We start from the raw sequence: 16981 nt of genomic DNA, 5'->3' as shown, positions 1-16981 counted from the left end.
ACCAGCTGCGGCCAAAGAAAACTGAATAATTTAGACATGTATGGGCCTCAGCCTCAGGTGCGTCATGGCTTATGAAGACTTTAAAAGTCAGCTTTAACAGTGTTTGTGAGACATGCTGAGTATTGTATCACAAGCTTACATACAGGATAAGTAGCGGGTATCCATGTACATGTTGAGATGCCCAAGAGGTGCACACTACAAAGCCTTTATCACTGAGAGGTACTGCTTGATTCACTGGCTAGCCTAAACAGTACTATGCTCTAGTTAACCAATCAGGCTCTTGTATACGCAGCTAACATCTTTTTTTCTAGATTCCATTCTCACAGGTTCCCTTTGTATCCTTTGTCACCCTTTACTCCCAAGACGTTCCCTCATCACTGACTGTAGGAATACACATCTTAATATATGACTCCCAATCTCATGTATTGGATTTGTGAAGATGGGTCCACTCTTAATCTGCTAGCCGCTAATTACTTTAACCTACCCATTAAAAGGTGCCCTGTGGAGTTTATCATAACAAACAGTGTTACAGAGCAGCGTTTTCAAAGAATGGGCCCCCATTTTGTTCACAATGTATGCAATTACACACCAAACCCGTGATTTCACACTATTCTGCTGATTGCCACATTGCAAGAATTCAATTTTTTTTTTAAATTCAGCTTTGCAAATGTTTTGAATAAATGCACTCAGTAAGTTTTTTAGACCTCTAGAACAGAGTAGACCTGTCACGATAACTACTTTTGTTGGACGATATATTGTCTCTGAAATAATCGTGATAAATGATAGTATTGTTAATTGAAGATCATGTTATATTACTGATATAGTGATAATATAATAGCATAATAATGCAAGTGTGGCGGGGGGTGGGAGTGGAGAGTGGGTGCTACACTTGCGTGAAAAAATGCAGACTACCTCTTAGCTGCTAATGTGAAGTGTGACAATATTGAGGTAAAAAAATGGTCATGTCCACGTATCATATGATAAGTCCATATATTGACATTATGCTGTTGATAATGACATTATTGTACGATAAGTCGATAATGTAATTATTGTGACAGGTCTTTTCACGAAAACACCACAGGGTACCTTTAATATGATGTATAACTGCCAACTACTCTTAAAAGGGACCAATTGGGGTTGTTACATTTTTATTTATTGTGTGATGTTTTAAAAAAAGGAAGTAATTCAATATTCCATCTTGATTCACCAATAGGTGAATATGACTCCTCCAGTGGATTTTACCACTTTCCCTTTTTTTCAGTTGATTACAAGTCTACAGTGAGCTTCCAATGGGTTACAAACAAAGGTTACATATGAACCATTTCCCCCAAGATATAATGCACATGTTTTTGAAGAGTTAAAGGTTTTCAACAAGACTACAAAAGGTACCATGCAGAGTTTTTGTCAATGATTTCTCACTATTCCACTGGTCCATAGTTGTTGTTGCTAATGATTTAGCAATGTGATAGATGTAAACAATGCATGTTTATAAATATATATATTATATATAGATTGAATTTGCAAATGTTTTAGGTGGAAGGAAATGCATTTAGTGTGTTTACTAGGCTTCAAAGATACACTGGTGAGAAACACTGAATGTAAACATGAGTGTTTTTACAAGGAAACTCCACAGGGTACCTTTTAAAATGGTTGAATCAGAAGGTGGACAAAATAACACAAACACCTTAATATATATGAGGGCATTACCACATTACCACAAACTTAAAAACTAGCAGAGTTGGTCTCAGGTAACTGACTATATAAATAACATGTCATATATGTGGTAGTCTGTAATGTTGGATTGTATTATAATGTAAGGTGTTCTGTTATTTTTTCCTCTTTCCATCAATTGGCATAAAAAAAAGTCACATTTTGATTTCCTGATAAAAATGAATGCAAGTTGTGTATCCTGGCCAGTAGGTGCTTCTTCACGATGAGATTTTGTTTTGTTTTTTTGGCTGATGTGTGACAGTGGAAGTTGTTTCGGCTCATTGTTCCCACAAGAGGCAGACATTTGCATTTAACATCTCACAAGCTGTCATAAAAAAAGACATTTCCATGGATGACACTTTTTCCTCCCAACAATCTCAGGTGCTCTTTACGTTATTTATTAATGCCACTGTGTCCCTGTGTTTTCTGCCACTGAACCCATGTAGGTAGGTGAACTGAAACTTCGGTGGTGCAGGCTCAGGACTGACTTAAAATCAGATTTTTGGCCAAGTTAGGATCATTTCCATGAACCAACAGTAGATTTTGGCGTTCCAAGAAAAACAACAATCATACTGTAAATACAACCCAAAAAAACATTTAAGGTCATTTAGAAATGTGAGCACGAGCTTGTGCTTCTGTCTTTATGGACACATTCATACTGTATGTGTGTTTCTGATTGTGAAACCGTTTTGCTTGATCCATCCTTTCCTTTTAGACCTCCACTGCTTCTTCGGTTTCTCCCGTTTTCAAGCTCATCGACTCGGTGCAGCCTCACGCTGAAGTCCTCTTCCTCTTTGTCTCCATCTTTCTCCCTCAGCAGCTGCTGCAGCCCCAGCCCCTACCCCCGTCTCCACTATCATCCCTCCCCCTGCTCAGGTTGATGGAGCCCCCTGATCCTCCGGGTGGCTGGCTTAACACCAAAGGCTTCTGAGACTTGAGCTTGTGGGCAACCGTCATAAAAATAGCCTCGACGTGGTCACTGTTTCCGCAGCTTCCGTCCCCCTGGCTGTTCGGGTTCTTTGCAGACGTCTCAAATAGTGGCATGGAGTGGGCGTCGGCAAACTGCTGCGCCACGTCCGTTCCCACTTGGATGGAGTCTTGGAGATCGCACTTGTTCCCCACTAGGATCCTTGGAACCTCTGTGCCCAGAGCGTGCTGCTTGCACTCCTCGATCCAGGCAGGGAGGCTGCGGAAGCTGGCGGCGTTGGTGACGTCATAGACAAAGACGACGGCGTGCACATTACGGTAGTAGTGTTGTACCATGGACTTCCTGAAGCGCTCCTGGCCTGCAGTGTCCCACAGCTGGATCTGTGTGGGGTGGGACAGTGAGGAAATTAATTTAAATAAACAATAATAGCACTAAGAATTACACTGTTGCACTGACTGACATGTTCCTTCTTCACCATCAACACACACACTGTAGTTTCTTTTGGCTCAATCCCACACACACCACCCTGCTGCCAGAAATACTCAATAGAACTCCAAGTATGGATTAGTGCTCAAAAATAGTCCCCAACAAATGCAGTAGGTGTTTCTCCCTCTGTATCCACAAATGATGAGCCCTTCAGCAAGGCACCTAACCCTCAGCTGCTGCAGTGAGGTTGTTAAGTAGCCATCACAAGCTGCATGTGTGCAAATAATATAAAGCATGCTCATTGACACTGCCCTGCTGCAGAGTGAACACACAGGGGGGGGGGGGGGGGGGGGGGCTCTACTGTTTCTACACATTGACTTTTGCATGACTCTGTTTCCCACATCAGAACCAGCAGCCAGCACCCAGTTCTCCCAGTAACAGTGCCAGCCTACCACTGCCCACCTTGATATTCTCGCCGTCAATCTCCACCAGCCTCTCCCTGAAGTCCACACCGATCGTGGCCTCGGTCTTCTCGGGGAATTTGCCGGCACAGAAGCGGTAAGTGAGGCAGGTCTTCCCGACCCCGGAGTCCCCGATCACGATTATTTTAAAGATGCGGGTCCTCGGCGGAGGAAGAGTCGAGCTCGTCAGAGAGCCGGAGAATTCACCCGTCGACCCTCTCTCTGCCATATCAACCCCGGGCTGGATGATCAGTCAGGCTCCGCTGCTGCTGCTGCTGCTGCTGCTGGGTGACGAGGAAGGTAACGTTACCGCTCCGTGTTCGAACTCAAATGTATCAACTCACAACACTCAGCATTTATTTGACCTTCGTACGTTATCAACACGCATTTCTGTAATGTTAGCTTAAACCAGTAGTACCCAGTAAACACTCCCAGTACTGTGCTCAGCTGTGAAGCCACGTACAATGTTGTCGAAGGGAATTATCGCGAGACATGGTTGTGCAGTGTTCCATGTCCCGTGGGAAAAACTGTAAAATCGAGTTTGACACAAGAAATTTTAACAAAGTGAATACTCCTCGCGTCTGAAACGAATTAGTAAACCTACCAATTAAATATTGTTCGTTTTAATTCAGTTGTTAACTACTAAGATGGAAAACAGTGAAAAATACCTCCCTAACTAATATTCTGTGTTCGCTTCGTGGTAATAAAGCATGATGAATAGTGCATGGATGTTTTAAGGCAGACCGACAGATAAATAGCCTTTTAACGTTAGCCTTATGAAAACACATCAATGACCTGATAGGGTAGAGCTACATTAAACTGTCCACATACAGTAGCCTACAGTAAATAGTTGTGCTGAGTGCCAGCGACATCTGCTGGTTAAATGGAAAAATAGTTCAATTTCTGTGAAAAGTGAAGCATTAGAATGACATTTCGTGAAAAATAATTGCATGTGTTCAAAGAGTTAAAGAGTCAAACTTAAAGGACAGATTCTGAATTTTTCAAATGTGTCCTAAAACAAATTCCTTCTGTTCAGACTGAATGTTTAGAGATCTCCTTAAATTGTGCTTTCAATGGAAGTGATGGAGGAATGTATCCACAGTGTGTCCACACAGTCATGTAAAAGTAGATGTGAAGCTTCTATTGAGCTTCAGCAGTCTGTCACATTCATTGTTTTTTTAGCATCAGATTCCCTCTTAGTGTTTCCTCAGACAGTGTTTCACTGTTGAACTGTGATGGAAATACAGTAACAAAAAGAGACAAAAACCAAACATTTGGTCAAGCAATTCAAATTTTTGGCAGAATGTTGACAAAACCAACCCACTGAATTTCATGTATTTGAAAATTAGCTTTTTATCTATTCTGTGGTGTGGCATTTGTTCATAGTATATACCTATACAAATAAACATAAGACCTATATTGAAGAAACACATGTTGAGATGTGTGTGCTGCTTAGATGTGCTCTGCTGTGTATATTGTCAAATTGACCCACTGGGACAGTCCTTTGAATTGAATTGAAAAAAAAATGTAAATTGTTAAATAAAAGATGTTACTCTTGCATTAAAGCCTTGGGTTCACACTGTAGTTTGACACAAGAAAGGAAGAGAAATTGTGTTCTTTTTAAATCTTTGAACCATGCTACAATTCTTAATGCCTCAGGTTGGCGAACGCTCATTTAGAGCCCCAGAATATATTACAGTATTACACCATTGCTAACAAAGTCTACATTCTTCTTTCTTGTACTTTAGAATATTTTCATATATTCTTACAGTACCCACAATTATTATCACCACATGCTGTATTAAAGCAGGCATTCCATGTAACAATAATCACACATGCATCCACATACTGTTTTTCTAAACATTTTAATGATCATGGAGCTGTTATTCTTCAGTTTCTTTGGTGCTTTCAATCTACTCCGGACACAACTCTGCAGGAGGAAAAGTAGAAATGACTATTTAATGAACATTCAAACTGTCTAATGAATCCATACTTAGACTGACATACACTAGTGGTGTAATTATTATTGATCTAAATTGCTGTCACACAAGTTTCAGTAATATGAGATGAACCTGCTTGCGTGTAGGTGAAAAGTGGAGGCTGTTGGAAGCCCAGACATTTGGCTTGTTCCCTGAATTCTTCCTGGTCTTTCTGTGGTACCGTCTCTGTCTTGGCTGGAAAAAACACAAAGTTAAAGGGATATGTGAGAGAAAATCAAATGAGAACACAAAATCTGGTAAAACTGTGAAAACAAACTCCCAAGTGTGGTATGGTCAGAGACACACAAATGAATTTCCAGGCATGTACTTGACCGGTGTGTCTTATTTTTACAGAGGAGTATCCAGTACATCTAGAAAGATGGTAGACTATAGTACTCATACTACTATACTACTATCTCAGTGTTTCCCACAGAATTTTGAGAGCATATGGTGGTGAGGTCTCAGTCTGACCCTCTATCTAGCCATCTAGCATTTTGAAGTCCAATGCATTATTCTGGTGCATTCTGAGAGCAACATTAAGGGGTTGTATCTAGAATTGTTGTGTGTGTGCTTTAGTAATTTCACTACTGGTTGTACTACTTGTATGACTGGTGATGGCATGACACACCCACAAAGCACAAGAAATATATTTTACCAGTTAATTTAATGTTCAAATCAAACAATTAAAAAAGACTAATGCCAGACTAATGTCTTACTGTCACCGCCCCCTCACTTTGTTCACACTCTAGCTCGCTCGACCACAGCTGCTAATAATAACGTCCTGTAGCCGCTTACTGACGGAGCAACTCTGTCCTCCATTCAGTGTCCGGACCTTTTCTACAGAACAGTGAGGATGAATACAGTACTAGTATTCCCGCATTGAACAGACTCTCTGAGAGCAGAGGAGAACGCAACGAGAAGTGACAACAAACAGCAGCAGAGGCTAACGTTAGCTGCTCCTCTCCTCTGTCTCAGTGGGATTCAGTTGGACCTCTTACAATGTGAACTAGGAGACTAAGGAGGTCCACACCCCGGTTTAGTGAAGATACATGTGTTAAAACAAAATGTTTTTTTTAACACTGTAGCTTAACGGCATTTAGCATTCAGAAAGGAACAGAAAGTTTGATGGAGTGCTTCTTACCATAAAATAAAATAACTTGATTATCACTATTGCTGAAGTGCGCCAACAGGCAGTCATCACAGGTCTTCAGGAAGGATGTGGAACCTTGAGCTAAAAGGCCAAAAAAACAGAAAAGGCAGTGAGGAAGAAAGAGAGTTGGAAGTAAGTGTACTGAATGGAGACAGTTAACATATCCCAGTACTGTACATATCCATCTACTGTATAGGCTACTCATTATTTAAATCAATCAACTATTTTACTCTGAAGTTTGATTGCTTAATTGATTGGGTTACTCAGTATCAGTGACTGAAATGTGTTCATATTTAATACTGATTGATTTTATGATGATCAGGTGTATAGTAGTAAACGCCAGCTTGGTTGCTTTATTGATTATTTAATTGATTAGCTTCTGATATGGATCTTCACAAGTAGTTATTGCATTTAAAATGTATTATTAATCTTGACTGAAACACATGCATATATTTGATGTTTGATATTAGATGTTTGTTATTGGCATTTGGCATTTTACCTATTAATCAGTGACTCTGATTTCCCAGTTATGCACTTGTGCAGAAGTATGTGGAATGGCATGTAGAGCATTATAGGGGACTAAAGCCTTCATTCTGCTTCAAATGTCATTCGGTTTTCTAACAGCATCTAAAAAGCTGTTCAGATTTTCAAAGCTTTTTGAATATTTCCTCAAATTTCATCCTTCCTACCATTAGTCCTGTTATTTATCTTGCGCACCCCAAAATGTGCACACAAGATTTAATTTCAACTACTATAGTTCATTTGAAGCATAATGAGACACTGTCGTAGCCAAGTATTGACTGTTCTGCCATGGACATCTTGGACAACCTTAATCAAAACTGTAAAATGCTTATTTGATAAATGATTGACTTACAGATAGTTGGGATTTGCAATGTATTCCCAGCTACAGTCAAATTGAGCGAATAGCGGATGCACACCTCATTCCTGAGAAAACAAAAGATAAAAACATGCAACACATGCTGTTTACAAATGGTATATATAAGATAAGGACACAGTGTAGTTTAGGAATATTAACTACATTTGTAACGCATACAAAGTAAACATAAGTGAATGAAAACAAAGTCATGGTTACCACAGCAGTGGGTCAATCAGGACTGTTCTTGTGAGCATTTTAAACATTGGACAAGGTTGCACAATTCTGTGGTTATCATATGGCTTGTATGTAGCTTCCACGGATTTACCCACCGATCCTTGGATTCCCTTTTTATGAAGTTTGAAGTTCTGTCGTTGGTGAGCCACAGAAAAACAGATATTTATTTATAAGAACATTTAGCAGGTGACTTGACAGCACTTACGCCAAAAATCCCTGTTTAGCAATGAATGTCTGGTTGTTGTCTGCAGGCTTTAATTCAATCCAGGAGCTGTTGATCTCTTTCACTGACTTTCCAATTTCATCATCACCCAAAAGGTAGAGCTCATGCAGGATCCACTTCCCAGAGATCTAAGAGGAAGAAACACTTGATTTACTCTTCTGCTGTAGGACAGACAGGGAGATGTTTATACTCTGGCTTGCTCTGCACCAGGCAACATTTAAGGAACCCCTTGCTCCATTTGTGAACTCAGTACTCCCAACGTTGCCAGATTTAGACGCGTAGGATTGCCCTATAAAAAGGAATAGTAAAATACATTTTTTGACCTGCTATCCAGCAGCAGGTATTGTATTTTTGTGGTATTTTTCTACATATTTTTTCCCTAGATTAAAACAAGGGAGTAATATACAGAGTGCTGAGCTCATAAATTGCCTTTTTTTCGTAGGGAATGCAAATGTACAACTGAAATGGCTCTATGAAGCAGTTGGTTGTAAAGTACAATATGTTCATATAATATTTTCAAACGGCAAAGTGGTGTAAAGCAGCATACCGTGTGCAGCTCCTCAGCTGATAGGGTTTTATTCAGATTGGCACATTCTTCAGGAGTTGGAGCGGCTGTGGTCAGGGTCAGCAGCAGAGCCAGAGCAAATGCCTTGGACAGAAAACACATGGTGGAAGTCAGATGTAACAGCACCCAGAGAATCAACTCTTCTTTGAACTGGAGAGGGGAGAGATCACTGTCTTATATCAGGCATGACTGATTGTGTGTGGGTGTGTTTGACTTCAGCCATTTTCAGTGACGTTGACTTAGACCAGTTGATTGAGGACAACTTGCGCAACTGAGGACAAAAGTCATGTCCCCAACTGGCAGGGGTGCTGCCAGGGATTTTGGGCCTCATGAAACCATGCTCAATTGCTGTAACCACACCTCCAGAGCCCAACAGGCCCATTTCAAACTTTAAAATTCTCTACCTATGCAGGCTTGCAACTCTTTTATAGTCCAATACTAACTACACAATATTTACTGACATTGAGCTGTGAAAATATAACACTGTGAAGACATGCATGCAGTATTCTGCAAACAGTGGAAACTAAAACTAAACAAACAAAATAAACTTAAATATGAATTAACCTCTTGAACATTATCATCTAAAACATTATATAACATCTAAAATGATTAAATCAGCTGCACATTTTGAACTAAGTACACTACCAATTCTCATCACTGAAAAAGAGTCAATCAATATTCTTTTTTTCATAATAATAATAGTAATGATAATAAAAAATTAAATTCCCACAAACCCCTTTCAATCATGTTAAGTGACAAGTCGTTTAGGAGAAAGCCTCATCTCCTTCTTCAATTGGGAGTAGGACCTTTTCATTATTATGGATGGGCAGGGACAATCGATTTAATATGATTTGCTGCTAAAAGTTTACCTGCATTAATTAAATGTCAGCTGAAAGTGGAGTGAAATGCAAACACACTAAGCAAAAGTGATATTAACTTGTTTCACTGTGTATATGCTCTCCCTTCCTGCCTTTTGTTTCTTTGCTGATCACTACCTTGGTTTTACTGTATAAAATGCCTCCATTTCATTTACTTTGGGTCAAGTCCAACTGCAGACACATTGAACTATGCTTACCTCGACAGACTTCTTCCTGTCTGTACAGCTCTGATTAAAAAGAAAAAAAATAACAAATACCAATTATTGTTTATTGAGCATCATCTGCTTGTAGACTATTACAGTTTTTCTCTATTGCTTAAACACATTTCACGATACTGCCCTCACTTTTCACAAAACTCTAAACACAAAACACTTTTTTAAAGCTACGTACACTAAACCTCACAGTTTCTTTTCAAAACCAACCCCTCACACCAAAACAGATGCTCATATGCTCAAAAGCAAACTCATCACACCAAAACAGATGTTCATATGCTCAAAAGCAAACTCTGACACCAAAATACCACTCAAGGCCTGCAAAAATGTAAACACTACTGAGCATCATTAACCACATTACCAAAAAAATTGAAAACACAATTTTCACAGTGTGAGACTGTTCTTTTTACAGTTTCACAACTGCCAGGATGCATTTGAGCAACCCTTATTTATTCTCAAATATGTTTTGGGCATTTACTATAGATGTGTGCATTTCATGGGAATAGTTACATAATGCAGAAAATGCAGTAATAGCACAACTCAATGCAAAAATGAGTCATTACATGCCGTGGACAATGACGTGGTCAATGACTGTTGCTCATTTCATCTGTAATGAAAATGCGTTGTCTTGCTTGCCCTCCTTCTCCTCTCCCTCCTTGGCCTGCTCCTCTTTGGACTGCTTCTCTCCCTCTTCGGCCCGCTCCTCTCCCTCCTCGACCTGCTCCTCTCCCTCCTTGACCCGCTCCTCTCCCTCCTCGACCTGCTCCTCTCCCTCCTTGACCCGCTCCTCTGCCTCCTTGACCCGCTCCTCTGCCTCCTCTGACACGAACTCCTCTTCTTCTGTCTTGATCATCCATTTTTGTTTTTGAACCTTCAGCAAACTGCACTGACTTATATAGGTGTGGTCACATCATTTGCAATAGGTGTTTTCAATTATGAGTCGTTGTGTTTACTGATTGACACCTGAGGCCTGTACTACGAAGCTGGATTAACCTATCCAGGATCTCTCTCCGTTACCTGGGTTGACTTAACCAGATATTCGCAGTCCAGGATAAGCGGTACTACGAAGCTGGTTATCAACTCAGTAAATCAACCCAGGGTTTTCCAATCTGGATCTCTGCGCGTTCACATAAAGGGGAGGTGTTTGCAGCGTCTGACCAATCACAAACATGGAGAAACCCTGCAGAGCAGACTACTTTACCATGGAGGAGCAGACAATTATTATTCATAAATATGAAGAATTCAAACATCATCCAGGCCAAAAGCAACACTGTTGCTGCAAAAGCCAGGAAGGAATGCTGGCAGAAAATTGCCGACTCTGTTAATGTGTAAATTCATGAGATCATACAATATTAATTTAACAGACAATATAAACGGACACTCTGATCACACAATGTCACTTTATTACGGCACAGACGTTTGGGGCAGAGCGCTTCCTCAGTGCCCTTCCTCTCATAAGAGACATTAAGTTAGTTTAATATTCAACATTCAAAATACAAACCTATTATGCTTCAACCATTTGAGTGAATGATTTCAAACCAGCTGTATAACATACAGAATAATATCCCTCATGTCCCTCAATGATTATTTTTTAAATATATATTTTGGCCGATTAAAAAATTGCATCTATCACTAAAAACTCTTTCTCTCCTAAGCGCTCCTCTCACGATCCACGTACCAATGTTGACAGGATCTTTTAAGAATGGGCAGGTCATTTTATAAGAGAGCTGATTGGTCAGGAGGTGGTGCTTTTGTACTCACTGATCTCTTATCCAGAACATAACCTGCTCCGGAGCAGGTTAGCCGTTCAGCATAAGTTACCATGGTGATTTACCCCGGTAAGAAGTGAACCAGCTTCGTAGTACGGAAAACCCAGGGTTAACCCTGAAGTTACCTCGATAAGAGAAAATCCAGCTTCGTAGTACAGGCCTCAGGTATGTTCATTGTGTTCAAGTTTTGCTGATTGTGGGTAGCATTTTGCATCACATGAGCTTCACAATGCATATTGGAGCAGAGTTATATGCAAAATGTGTTTTAGCACGGCAAAATGTGTTTAGAGTTTTGAGAAAAAGGGGATGGGCTGTGTGAACAGTGTCTACAGGTGAATTGTGTTTGTGGTTGTGGCCACAAGGGGGGTAGTTTTACTAAATGTGTTTAGGCAACTGGTCATTTGGTTTAGAGTACTGGGTTTTGTGTTTTGGCAATAGAGAAAAACTGTAACATATTACTAAACTATGTTTCAGCATTCCATCAAAATGTCATCAAAGGAATATCAAAAACCAAAACTAAGCCAATCATTTAATATGATATAAATATTACCATTTGGTCATACTAATTAGAAGTAGAAAATGGTATCCATCCGACACAGATGTGCATTTCTCTGCACTTGTTTTTTCTCGTTTTTTTGCATTTCTCCACACTAGTCAACTGCTCAACTATAGCTACAGATCATAAGCTGCCCACAGAGCACAGTATTGGACCTTGATCACTACTGCACAGACTCTGGCTCCAAATGATGTCACAAGCACAAGATGGTAGCACTTGTATCTTTGATATTCAAACCTTAATTTTTGTACAGTGTGAGAGGATGGAGACAAGCTTTCAATCTTAATTGTCAGTGATTTTAACACAGGGCCCTTTATTTTGGAATATTTAGGGTTGAGCTCAGAGGATAAAAGAGCCACTCTACACAGAATCTGTGTGTACTATTTTATATCTGTACTGCAGACCAGGAAAATGGTGTGGACAATGCCAACAAGAAATGTGAGAGGCATTGGAAGAACAATAAACATTTGAACACTTACGCCATCATCAATACATCTCATCCGCCTGGTCAGCCCCATTATTCCACTATTGACTTTGTACAGCACAAGGAACCTCGGCAGATACTGGTTCAGTGAAGAAGGTGCTCTTCAGGTCAACAATCATTGTTATCAAATGCATTTAATTTTTTTCTTAATCTTGACTGATAGACATACATGTAAGATGTTTGTTACTGGCCTTTGTCATTTTACCCATTTACCAGTGACTCATTTCCCAGTTATACACTTATCAGAGTGGAAAACCAGAAGTATGTGGAATGGCATGTAGAGCATTATAAGGGCCTTCATTATGCTTCAAATGAAGTCCTAACAGCATCCAAATAGCTGTTTCAGATGATAAAGCAGGAGGCAGGCTTTTGGAATATTTCCTCAAGTTTCATCCTTCACACCATTAGTCCTGTTATTTATTTTGTGCACTCCAAAATGTGCACACAAGATTTCATTTCAACTAGATCATTTGAAACATAATTAGACACTCCCCACTCATATCTGACTAAACGAAGGTCTCCAACTTTTGTTCTTCAAATCAGCTAACTTAGAATGTGTTAAAACTCAAAGATCCACTTTGAGTGTTAACACACTGTAAAATGTTTACTTGATAATTGATTGACAAACCAGACTTAGACTTAGACCAGTTGATTGAGGACAACTTGTCCAACTGGAGACACATGTCAAGACAAAAGTCCCATGTTTTCTATTATATTGATTACAGTGACTACTATTGACTTCTGACTTGCAGTTGATTGCAGCATTAGGTAGTGAAAACACAATGTTGGGTTGAGCTCATGTGTCCACACAGCAGCCTAACCCCAGGCCCTCATGGGGCTCCCACTGCCTAAGACCAGTGAAAAGAAGCTGCACCATCGAGGCCTGCATCCCTCCTGAGGCCTGTACTACGAAGCTGGATTAATACCCGGGATATCTCTCCCTTACCTGTGTTGACTTACACATACATTCGCAATCTTGATAAACGGTACAAAGCTGGTTAATTGAACCCAGGGTTTTCCAATCTGGATCACTGTGCGCTCACATAAAGGGGAGGTGTTTGCAGCGTCTGACCAATCGCAAACATGGAGAAACCCTGCAGAGCAGCCTACTTTACCATGGAGGAGCAGACAATTATTCTTCATAAATATGAAGAATTCAAACACATCATCCAGGCCAAAAGCAACACTGTTGCAGCAAAAGCTGTTTGGGTCAATTAAAAAATATGAATAAAATTCTGCTTTTCTGCACTTTTGCAGTGATGTTCTTATTGAGTAGTGGTAAGGTTATTTATTTATTGTAAATATATTTGAAAAATAAGCCGAGGCACTGTATGTTATACAGATATCCCTCAGGGTTTGACATCATTCTCTCAAATGGTTGAAGCGCACAATAGGTTTATACTATGAATGTCAAATGGATGTTGAATATTAAACTAACTTAATGTCGCTTGAAAATCTGTACCTTTCCTATAGGATGTCATTGGGGACATCAAAAGGATTGCATCTATCACTAAAAACTCTTTCTCTCCTAAGCGCTCTTCTCACAATGTTGACAGGATCTTTTAAGAATGGGCAGGCCATTTTCTAAGAGAACTGATTGGTCAGGAGGTGGATCTTTTATACTTATCTCTTATCCAGAACATAACCAGCTCAGGTTAGCCGTTCAGCGTAAGTTACCATGGTGATTTACCCCGGTAAGAAGTGAACCAGTGTCGTAGGACGGAAAACCCAGAGTTAACCCTGAAGTTACCTCGATCAGAGAAAATCCAGCTTCGTAGTACAGGCCTCTGGTCTCAACCAACACCAGTTTGCATACAGGCCCAACAGATCCACAGACAGCACCATTTCATTAACATTACACACAGCCCTCACCCACCTGGAAAACCTGCTGTTTGTTGATTTAAGCTTGGCCTTCAACCCCATCAGCCCAGATAAGCTGGTCAAAAAACTGCACCATCATTAAATTTGCAGACTACCCAACCATGGTGGGTCTGATCTCCAACAACAACAAGGCAGTGTACAGGGAGGAGATGCAGACATTCTCCACATGGTGCAGGAACAACGACCTGCACCTTAATACAAAGAAAACAAAGCAAGGAGATGATCATCAACTTCAGAAAAACAAAAAATATGCATCACAGCGGATTGAGCATCAACGGAGAGGAGGTGGAAAGGGTTGCCAGATTCAAATTCCTGGGTGTACACATATAAATGGATCTGAGCCGGAGCCTGAACACCGCACAACTCATCAAGAAAGCCCAACACCACCTCCTTTTCCTGAGGACCATGAAATGCAACTAATTCCTCAGTGACATTTTAAAGAACTTTCACCACTGCATCCATAGAGGGCACACTCACACTCACTGCACTGTGTTGTACTCCAGCTGCACTGCATCACAACAGAAAGACCTGCAACAGATCATTAAGACAAGCAAAGTGGATTTTCTGCTCTCCTTTTACAAACATTCAATTAAATCGCTTTGACAAAAGGGACATCATGAACGCCCCCTCACACCACCGGTCACTCCGTATTCACCACCCTCCCCTCAGGCATGCTCAGAGTCCTGCATTTAAGGACAAACAAACAGCCAAACAGCTTTTTTCCAAGACCTGTTCACAAACTGTTGACCCCCCCACCACCACCACAAATACCTTCCAACACACACACATACTGGGACTAAGCACAATACATACAGTATGGCACTACTGTTGCATTCTAGTATTTATATGTCTTTGTATTTATATATCAGAGTATATTATGACCTATGATAGTAAATTTATATAGACACATAATTCAAAATATGTTTGGGCATTTGGGCTAAAAACACACAGTGTATGAGGGTACTGTAAAGACCTGACTACTTTCAGTACTTTTCCACATGATTTCAACACAAGGCCAGTTTGGAACCTGCAAAGAACCGCCTAGCAAATAGTAACCCACGCAAAAGCTAACAGATAGACTGAGCAGATAACTACTAACACAAAGTTGGAGCCAGCTGGTGATAAATTAACTTTTCGAGGTATTAAGTCAAGCAAAGAGTTCATTATGACTTCTGATTACCAGCAATATATTTTTAGCTTATGATGTCAACATCATGTGATTAGTCTACTGCCTTCATTTACAGTTTGTCTTTTGTTATGATGACCACTACCTGATAAATTGGTCAAACATTAGACTATAGTACTATGGTACAGGACATTGTGCTGTGTTTATTTCAGGGCTGTCAGAATGGTCATTGACCCTACTGCCGGTGTTGTTATTTGGTTATTTGGAAGAATTTACTTCTCTTATTTTCTTTCTGCTTTTGCTTTTGGTCTGACAACAGCATTTAATTGAAGACATCACACTGGACACGTTTGTCTTTATTTCCTTGCACTACAAATGATGAATTAATAAATGATTAAAACAAGTTATGAATACAAATACAATAAATACAAGTTCATATTTTTTTTAAATCCCCAGCCCTAGTAAAGAGCTCTGTTGATTGGATGGATCATAAATGTCTTGTAGAGTAGAGTCTGACTTCTCTTCTATTCAGGACACAGCTCTGTAAAGGCAAAAGAGGACAGTTGACTTTAGATAGACATTCATGGTCAAACAGGAAAGATGAGGGCTGAGAGAAAGGGACTAGGGGAAATAATGACAATGTGTTCTAGATAAATCATGATTAAAAAAATAATCAAATCAGGGCCTTGTAGCAGCAGCAGCAGTTTCTTTAGTATAGTGACAATCTTTTGTTTTGGCATACAGTATACACTGTATGAACATTACAGGCCATGCAAACCAGTATCTGAATGGAGCATTCCAGTATGGCATTTTTCTTTAAAAAAAAAAAAAAGGAGAAGAAGAAGATTACAACTACTTTAAACAGCCTGAATGATTTTCTTTTGTTAATTCTCACAGGTCAAGAACTGTGGCTTAATTCTCACCTTTGTTCGTGTCATAGTGAAACACTGGAAGCTCGGGAAGCTGGAGGCACGCAGCTTGTTTCCTGAAGGTCTCCAAGTGAGAATCTGCTACAGTCGTAGTCCTCCCTGCAGAGATGAGTAATAGTGAAAAGAGGTAGATGCACATAAAACTAACACAGTCATTGTCACTAAACACAGAAGCTTTTGCTGTGGATACTTTGACTCCTAATCACACACTCTATTGAACATTGTGTGTGCTTGCAGGTCATCAGGTATCAGATTAACTAAATTTACCAAAACAGTTAGTCTGTAATGCTTCAGTGTAAACTGACCATTGGCCTCCTCTGAACAGTGTTGTCCAGTGTGACCATAGAAACCATAAGGCACAGCAGGCCTCTCAAACTGTATGGAAGTCATTCCTCAGCCAAACTCATAGACAATCCTCATCGTTAATGCCTCTTCATCTTGTAAAGTTAAAAGTGTAACAATAATAAAGCATACAACTAATGTGTCCAAGCATGTAAGTTATAAGCAGCCGAATAGGTTTTTGTTAGAATTAACATCGTTTAATACGTTTTTCCTTATTATTCTTGGGAAATGCTGCCAAGGTAAATCTGCAT

General features: G+C 40.0%; 2 protein-coding genes across 2 annotated transcripts; both read right to left on the bottom strand.

The window, feature by feature from the left end:
* Positions 1 to 1693: 1693 nt before the first annotated feature.
* Positions 1694 to 4013, bottom strand: rab33ba (RAB33B, member RAS oncogene family a). Its single transcript, XM_053324307.1, has 2 exons — positions 3527 to 4013; positions 1694 to 3018 (listed from the first exon to the last, which is right to left on the bottom strand). Exons 1-2 carry the CDS (start codon positions 3752 to 3754, stop codon positions 2524 to 2526), a joined length of 723 nt encoding a protein of 240 aa, XP_053180282.1. The 5' UTR covers positions 3755 to 4013; the 3' UTR covers positions 1694 to 2523.
* A 1361-nt stretch (positions 4014 to 5374) lies between these two features.
* On the bottom strand, positions 5375 to 8718 carry LOC128363343 (saxitoxin and tetrodotoxin-binding protein 1-like). The gene is made up of 6 exons (XM_053324310.1): positions 8536 to 8718; positions 7971 to 8116; positions 7529 to 7599; positions 6646 to 6735; positions 5598 to 5699; positions 5375 to 5455 (listed from the first exon to the last, which is right to left on the bottom strand). The coding sequence occupies exons 1-6, from the start codon at positions 8653 to 8655 to the stop codon at positions 5439 to 5441; spliced, it is 546 nt and encodes a 181-aa protein (XP_053180285.1). The 5' UTR covers positions 8656 to 8718; the 3' UTR covers positions 5375 to 5438.
* Between the last annotated feature and the right edge of the window lie 8263 nt (positions 8719 to 16981).

This window comes from Scomber japonicus, chromosome 8, assembly GCF_027409825.1.
Source record: "Scomber japonicus isolate fScoJap1 chromosome 8, fScoJap1.pri, whole genome shotgun sequence".
NCBI lineage: Eukaryota > Metazoa > Chordata > Actinopteri > Scombriformes > Scombridae > Scomber > Scomber japonicus.
Note: the sequence above shows the minus strand (reverse complement) of the source record. Positions and strands in the feature narration are given on the sequence as shown.

Bases quoted from the DNA above. Each gene is read 5' to 3' on its own strand.
- rab33ba (XM_053324307.1), bottom strand. From the start codon at position 3,754: ATGGCAGAGAGAGGGTCGACGGGTGAATTCTCCGGCTCTCTGACGAGC. The intron at 3,019-3,526 runs GTGGGCAGTGGT...CACCCCACACAG, and splicing joins TTGACGGCGAGAATATCAAG to ATCCAGCTGTGGGACACTGC.
- LOC128363343 (XM_053324310.1), bottom strand. From the start codon at position 8,655: ATGTGTTTTCTGTCCAAGGCATTTGCTCTGGCTCTGCTGCTGACCCTG. The intron at 6,736-7,528 runs GTAAGTCAATCA...TTGGCCTTTTAG, and splicing joins ATTGCAAATCCCAACTATCT to CTCAAGGTTCCACATCCTTC. The intron at 5,700-6,645 runs GTAAGAAGCACT...TGTTTTTTCCAG, and splicing joins TCAAGTTATTTTATTTTATG to CCAAGACAGAGACGGTACCA.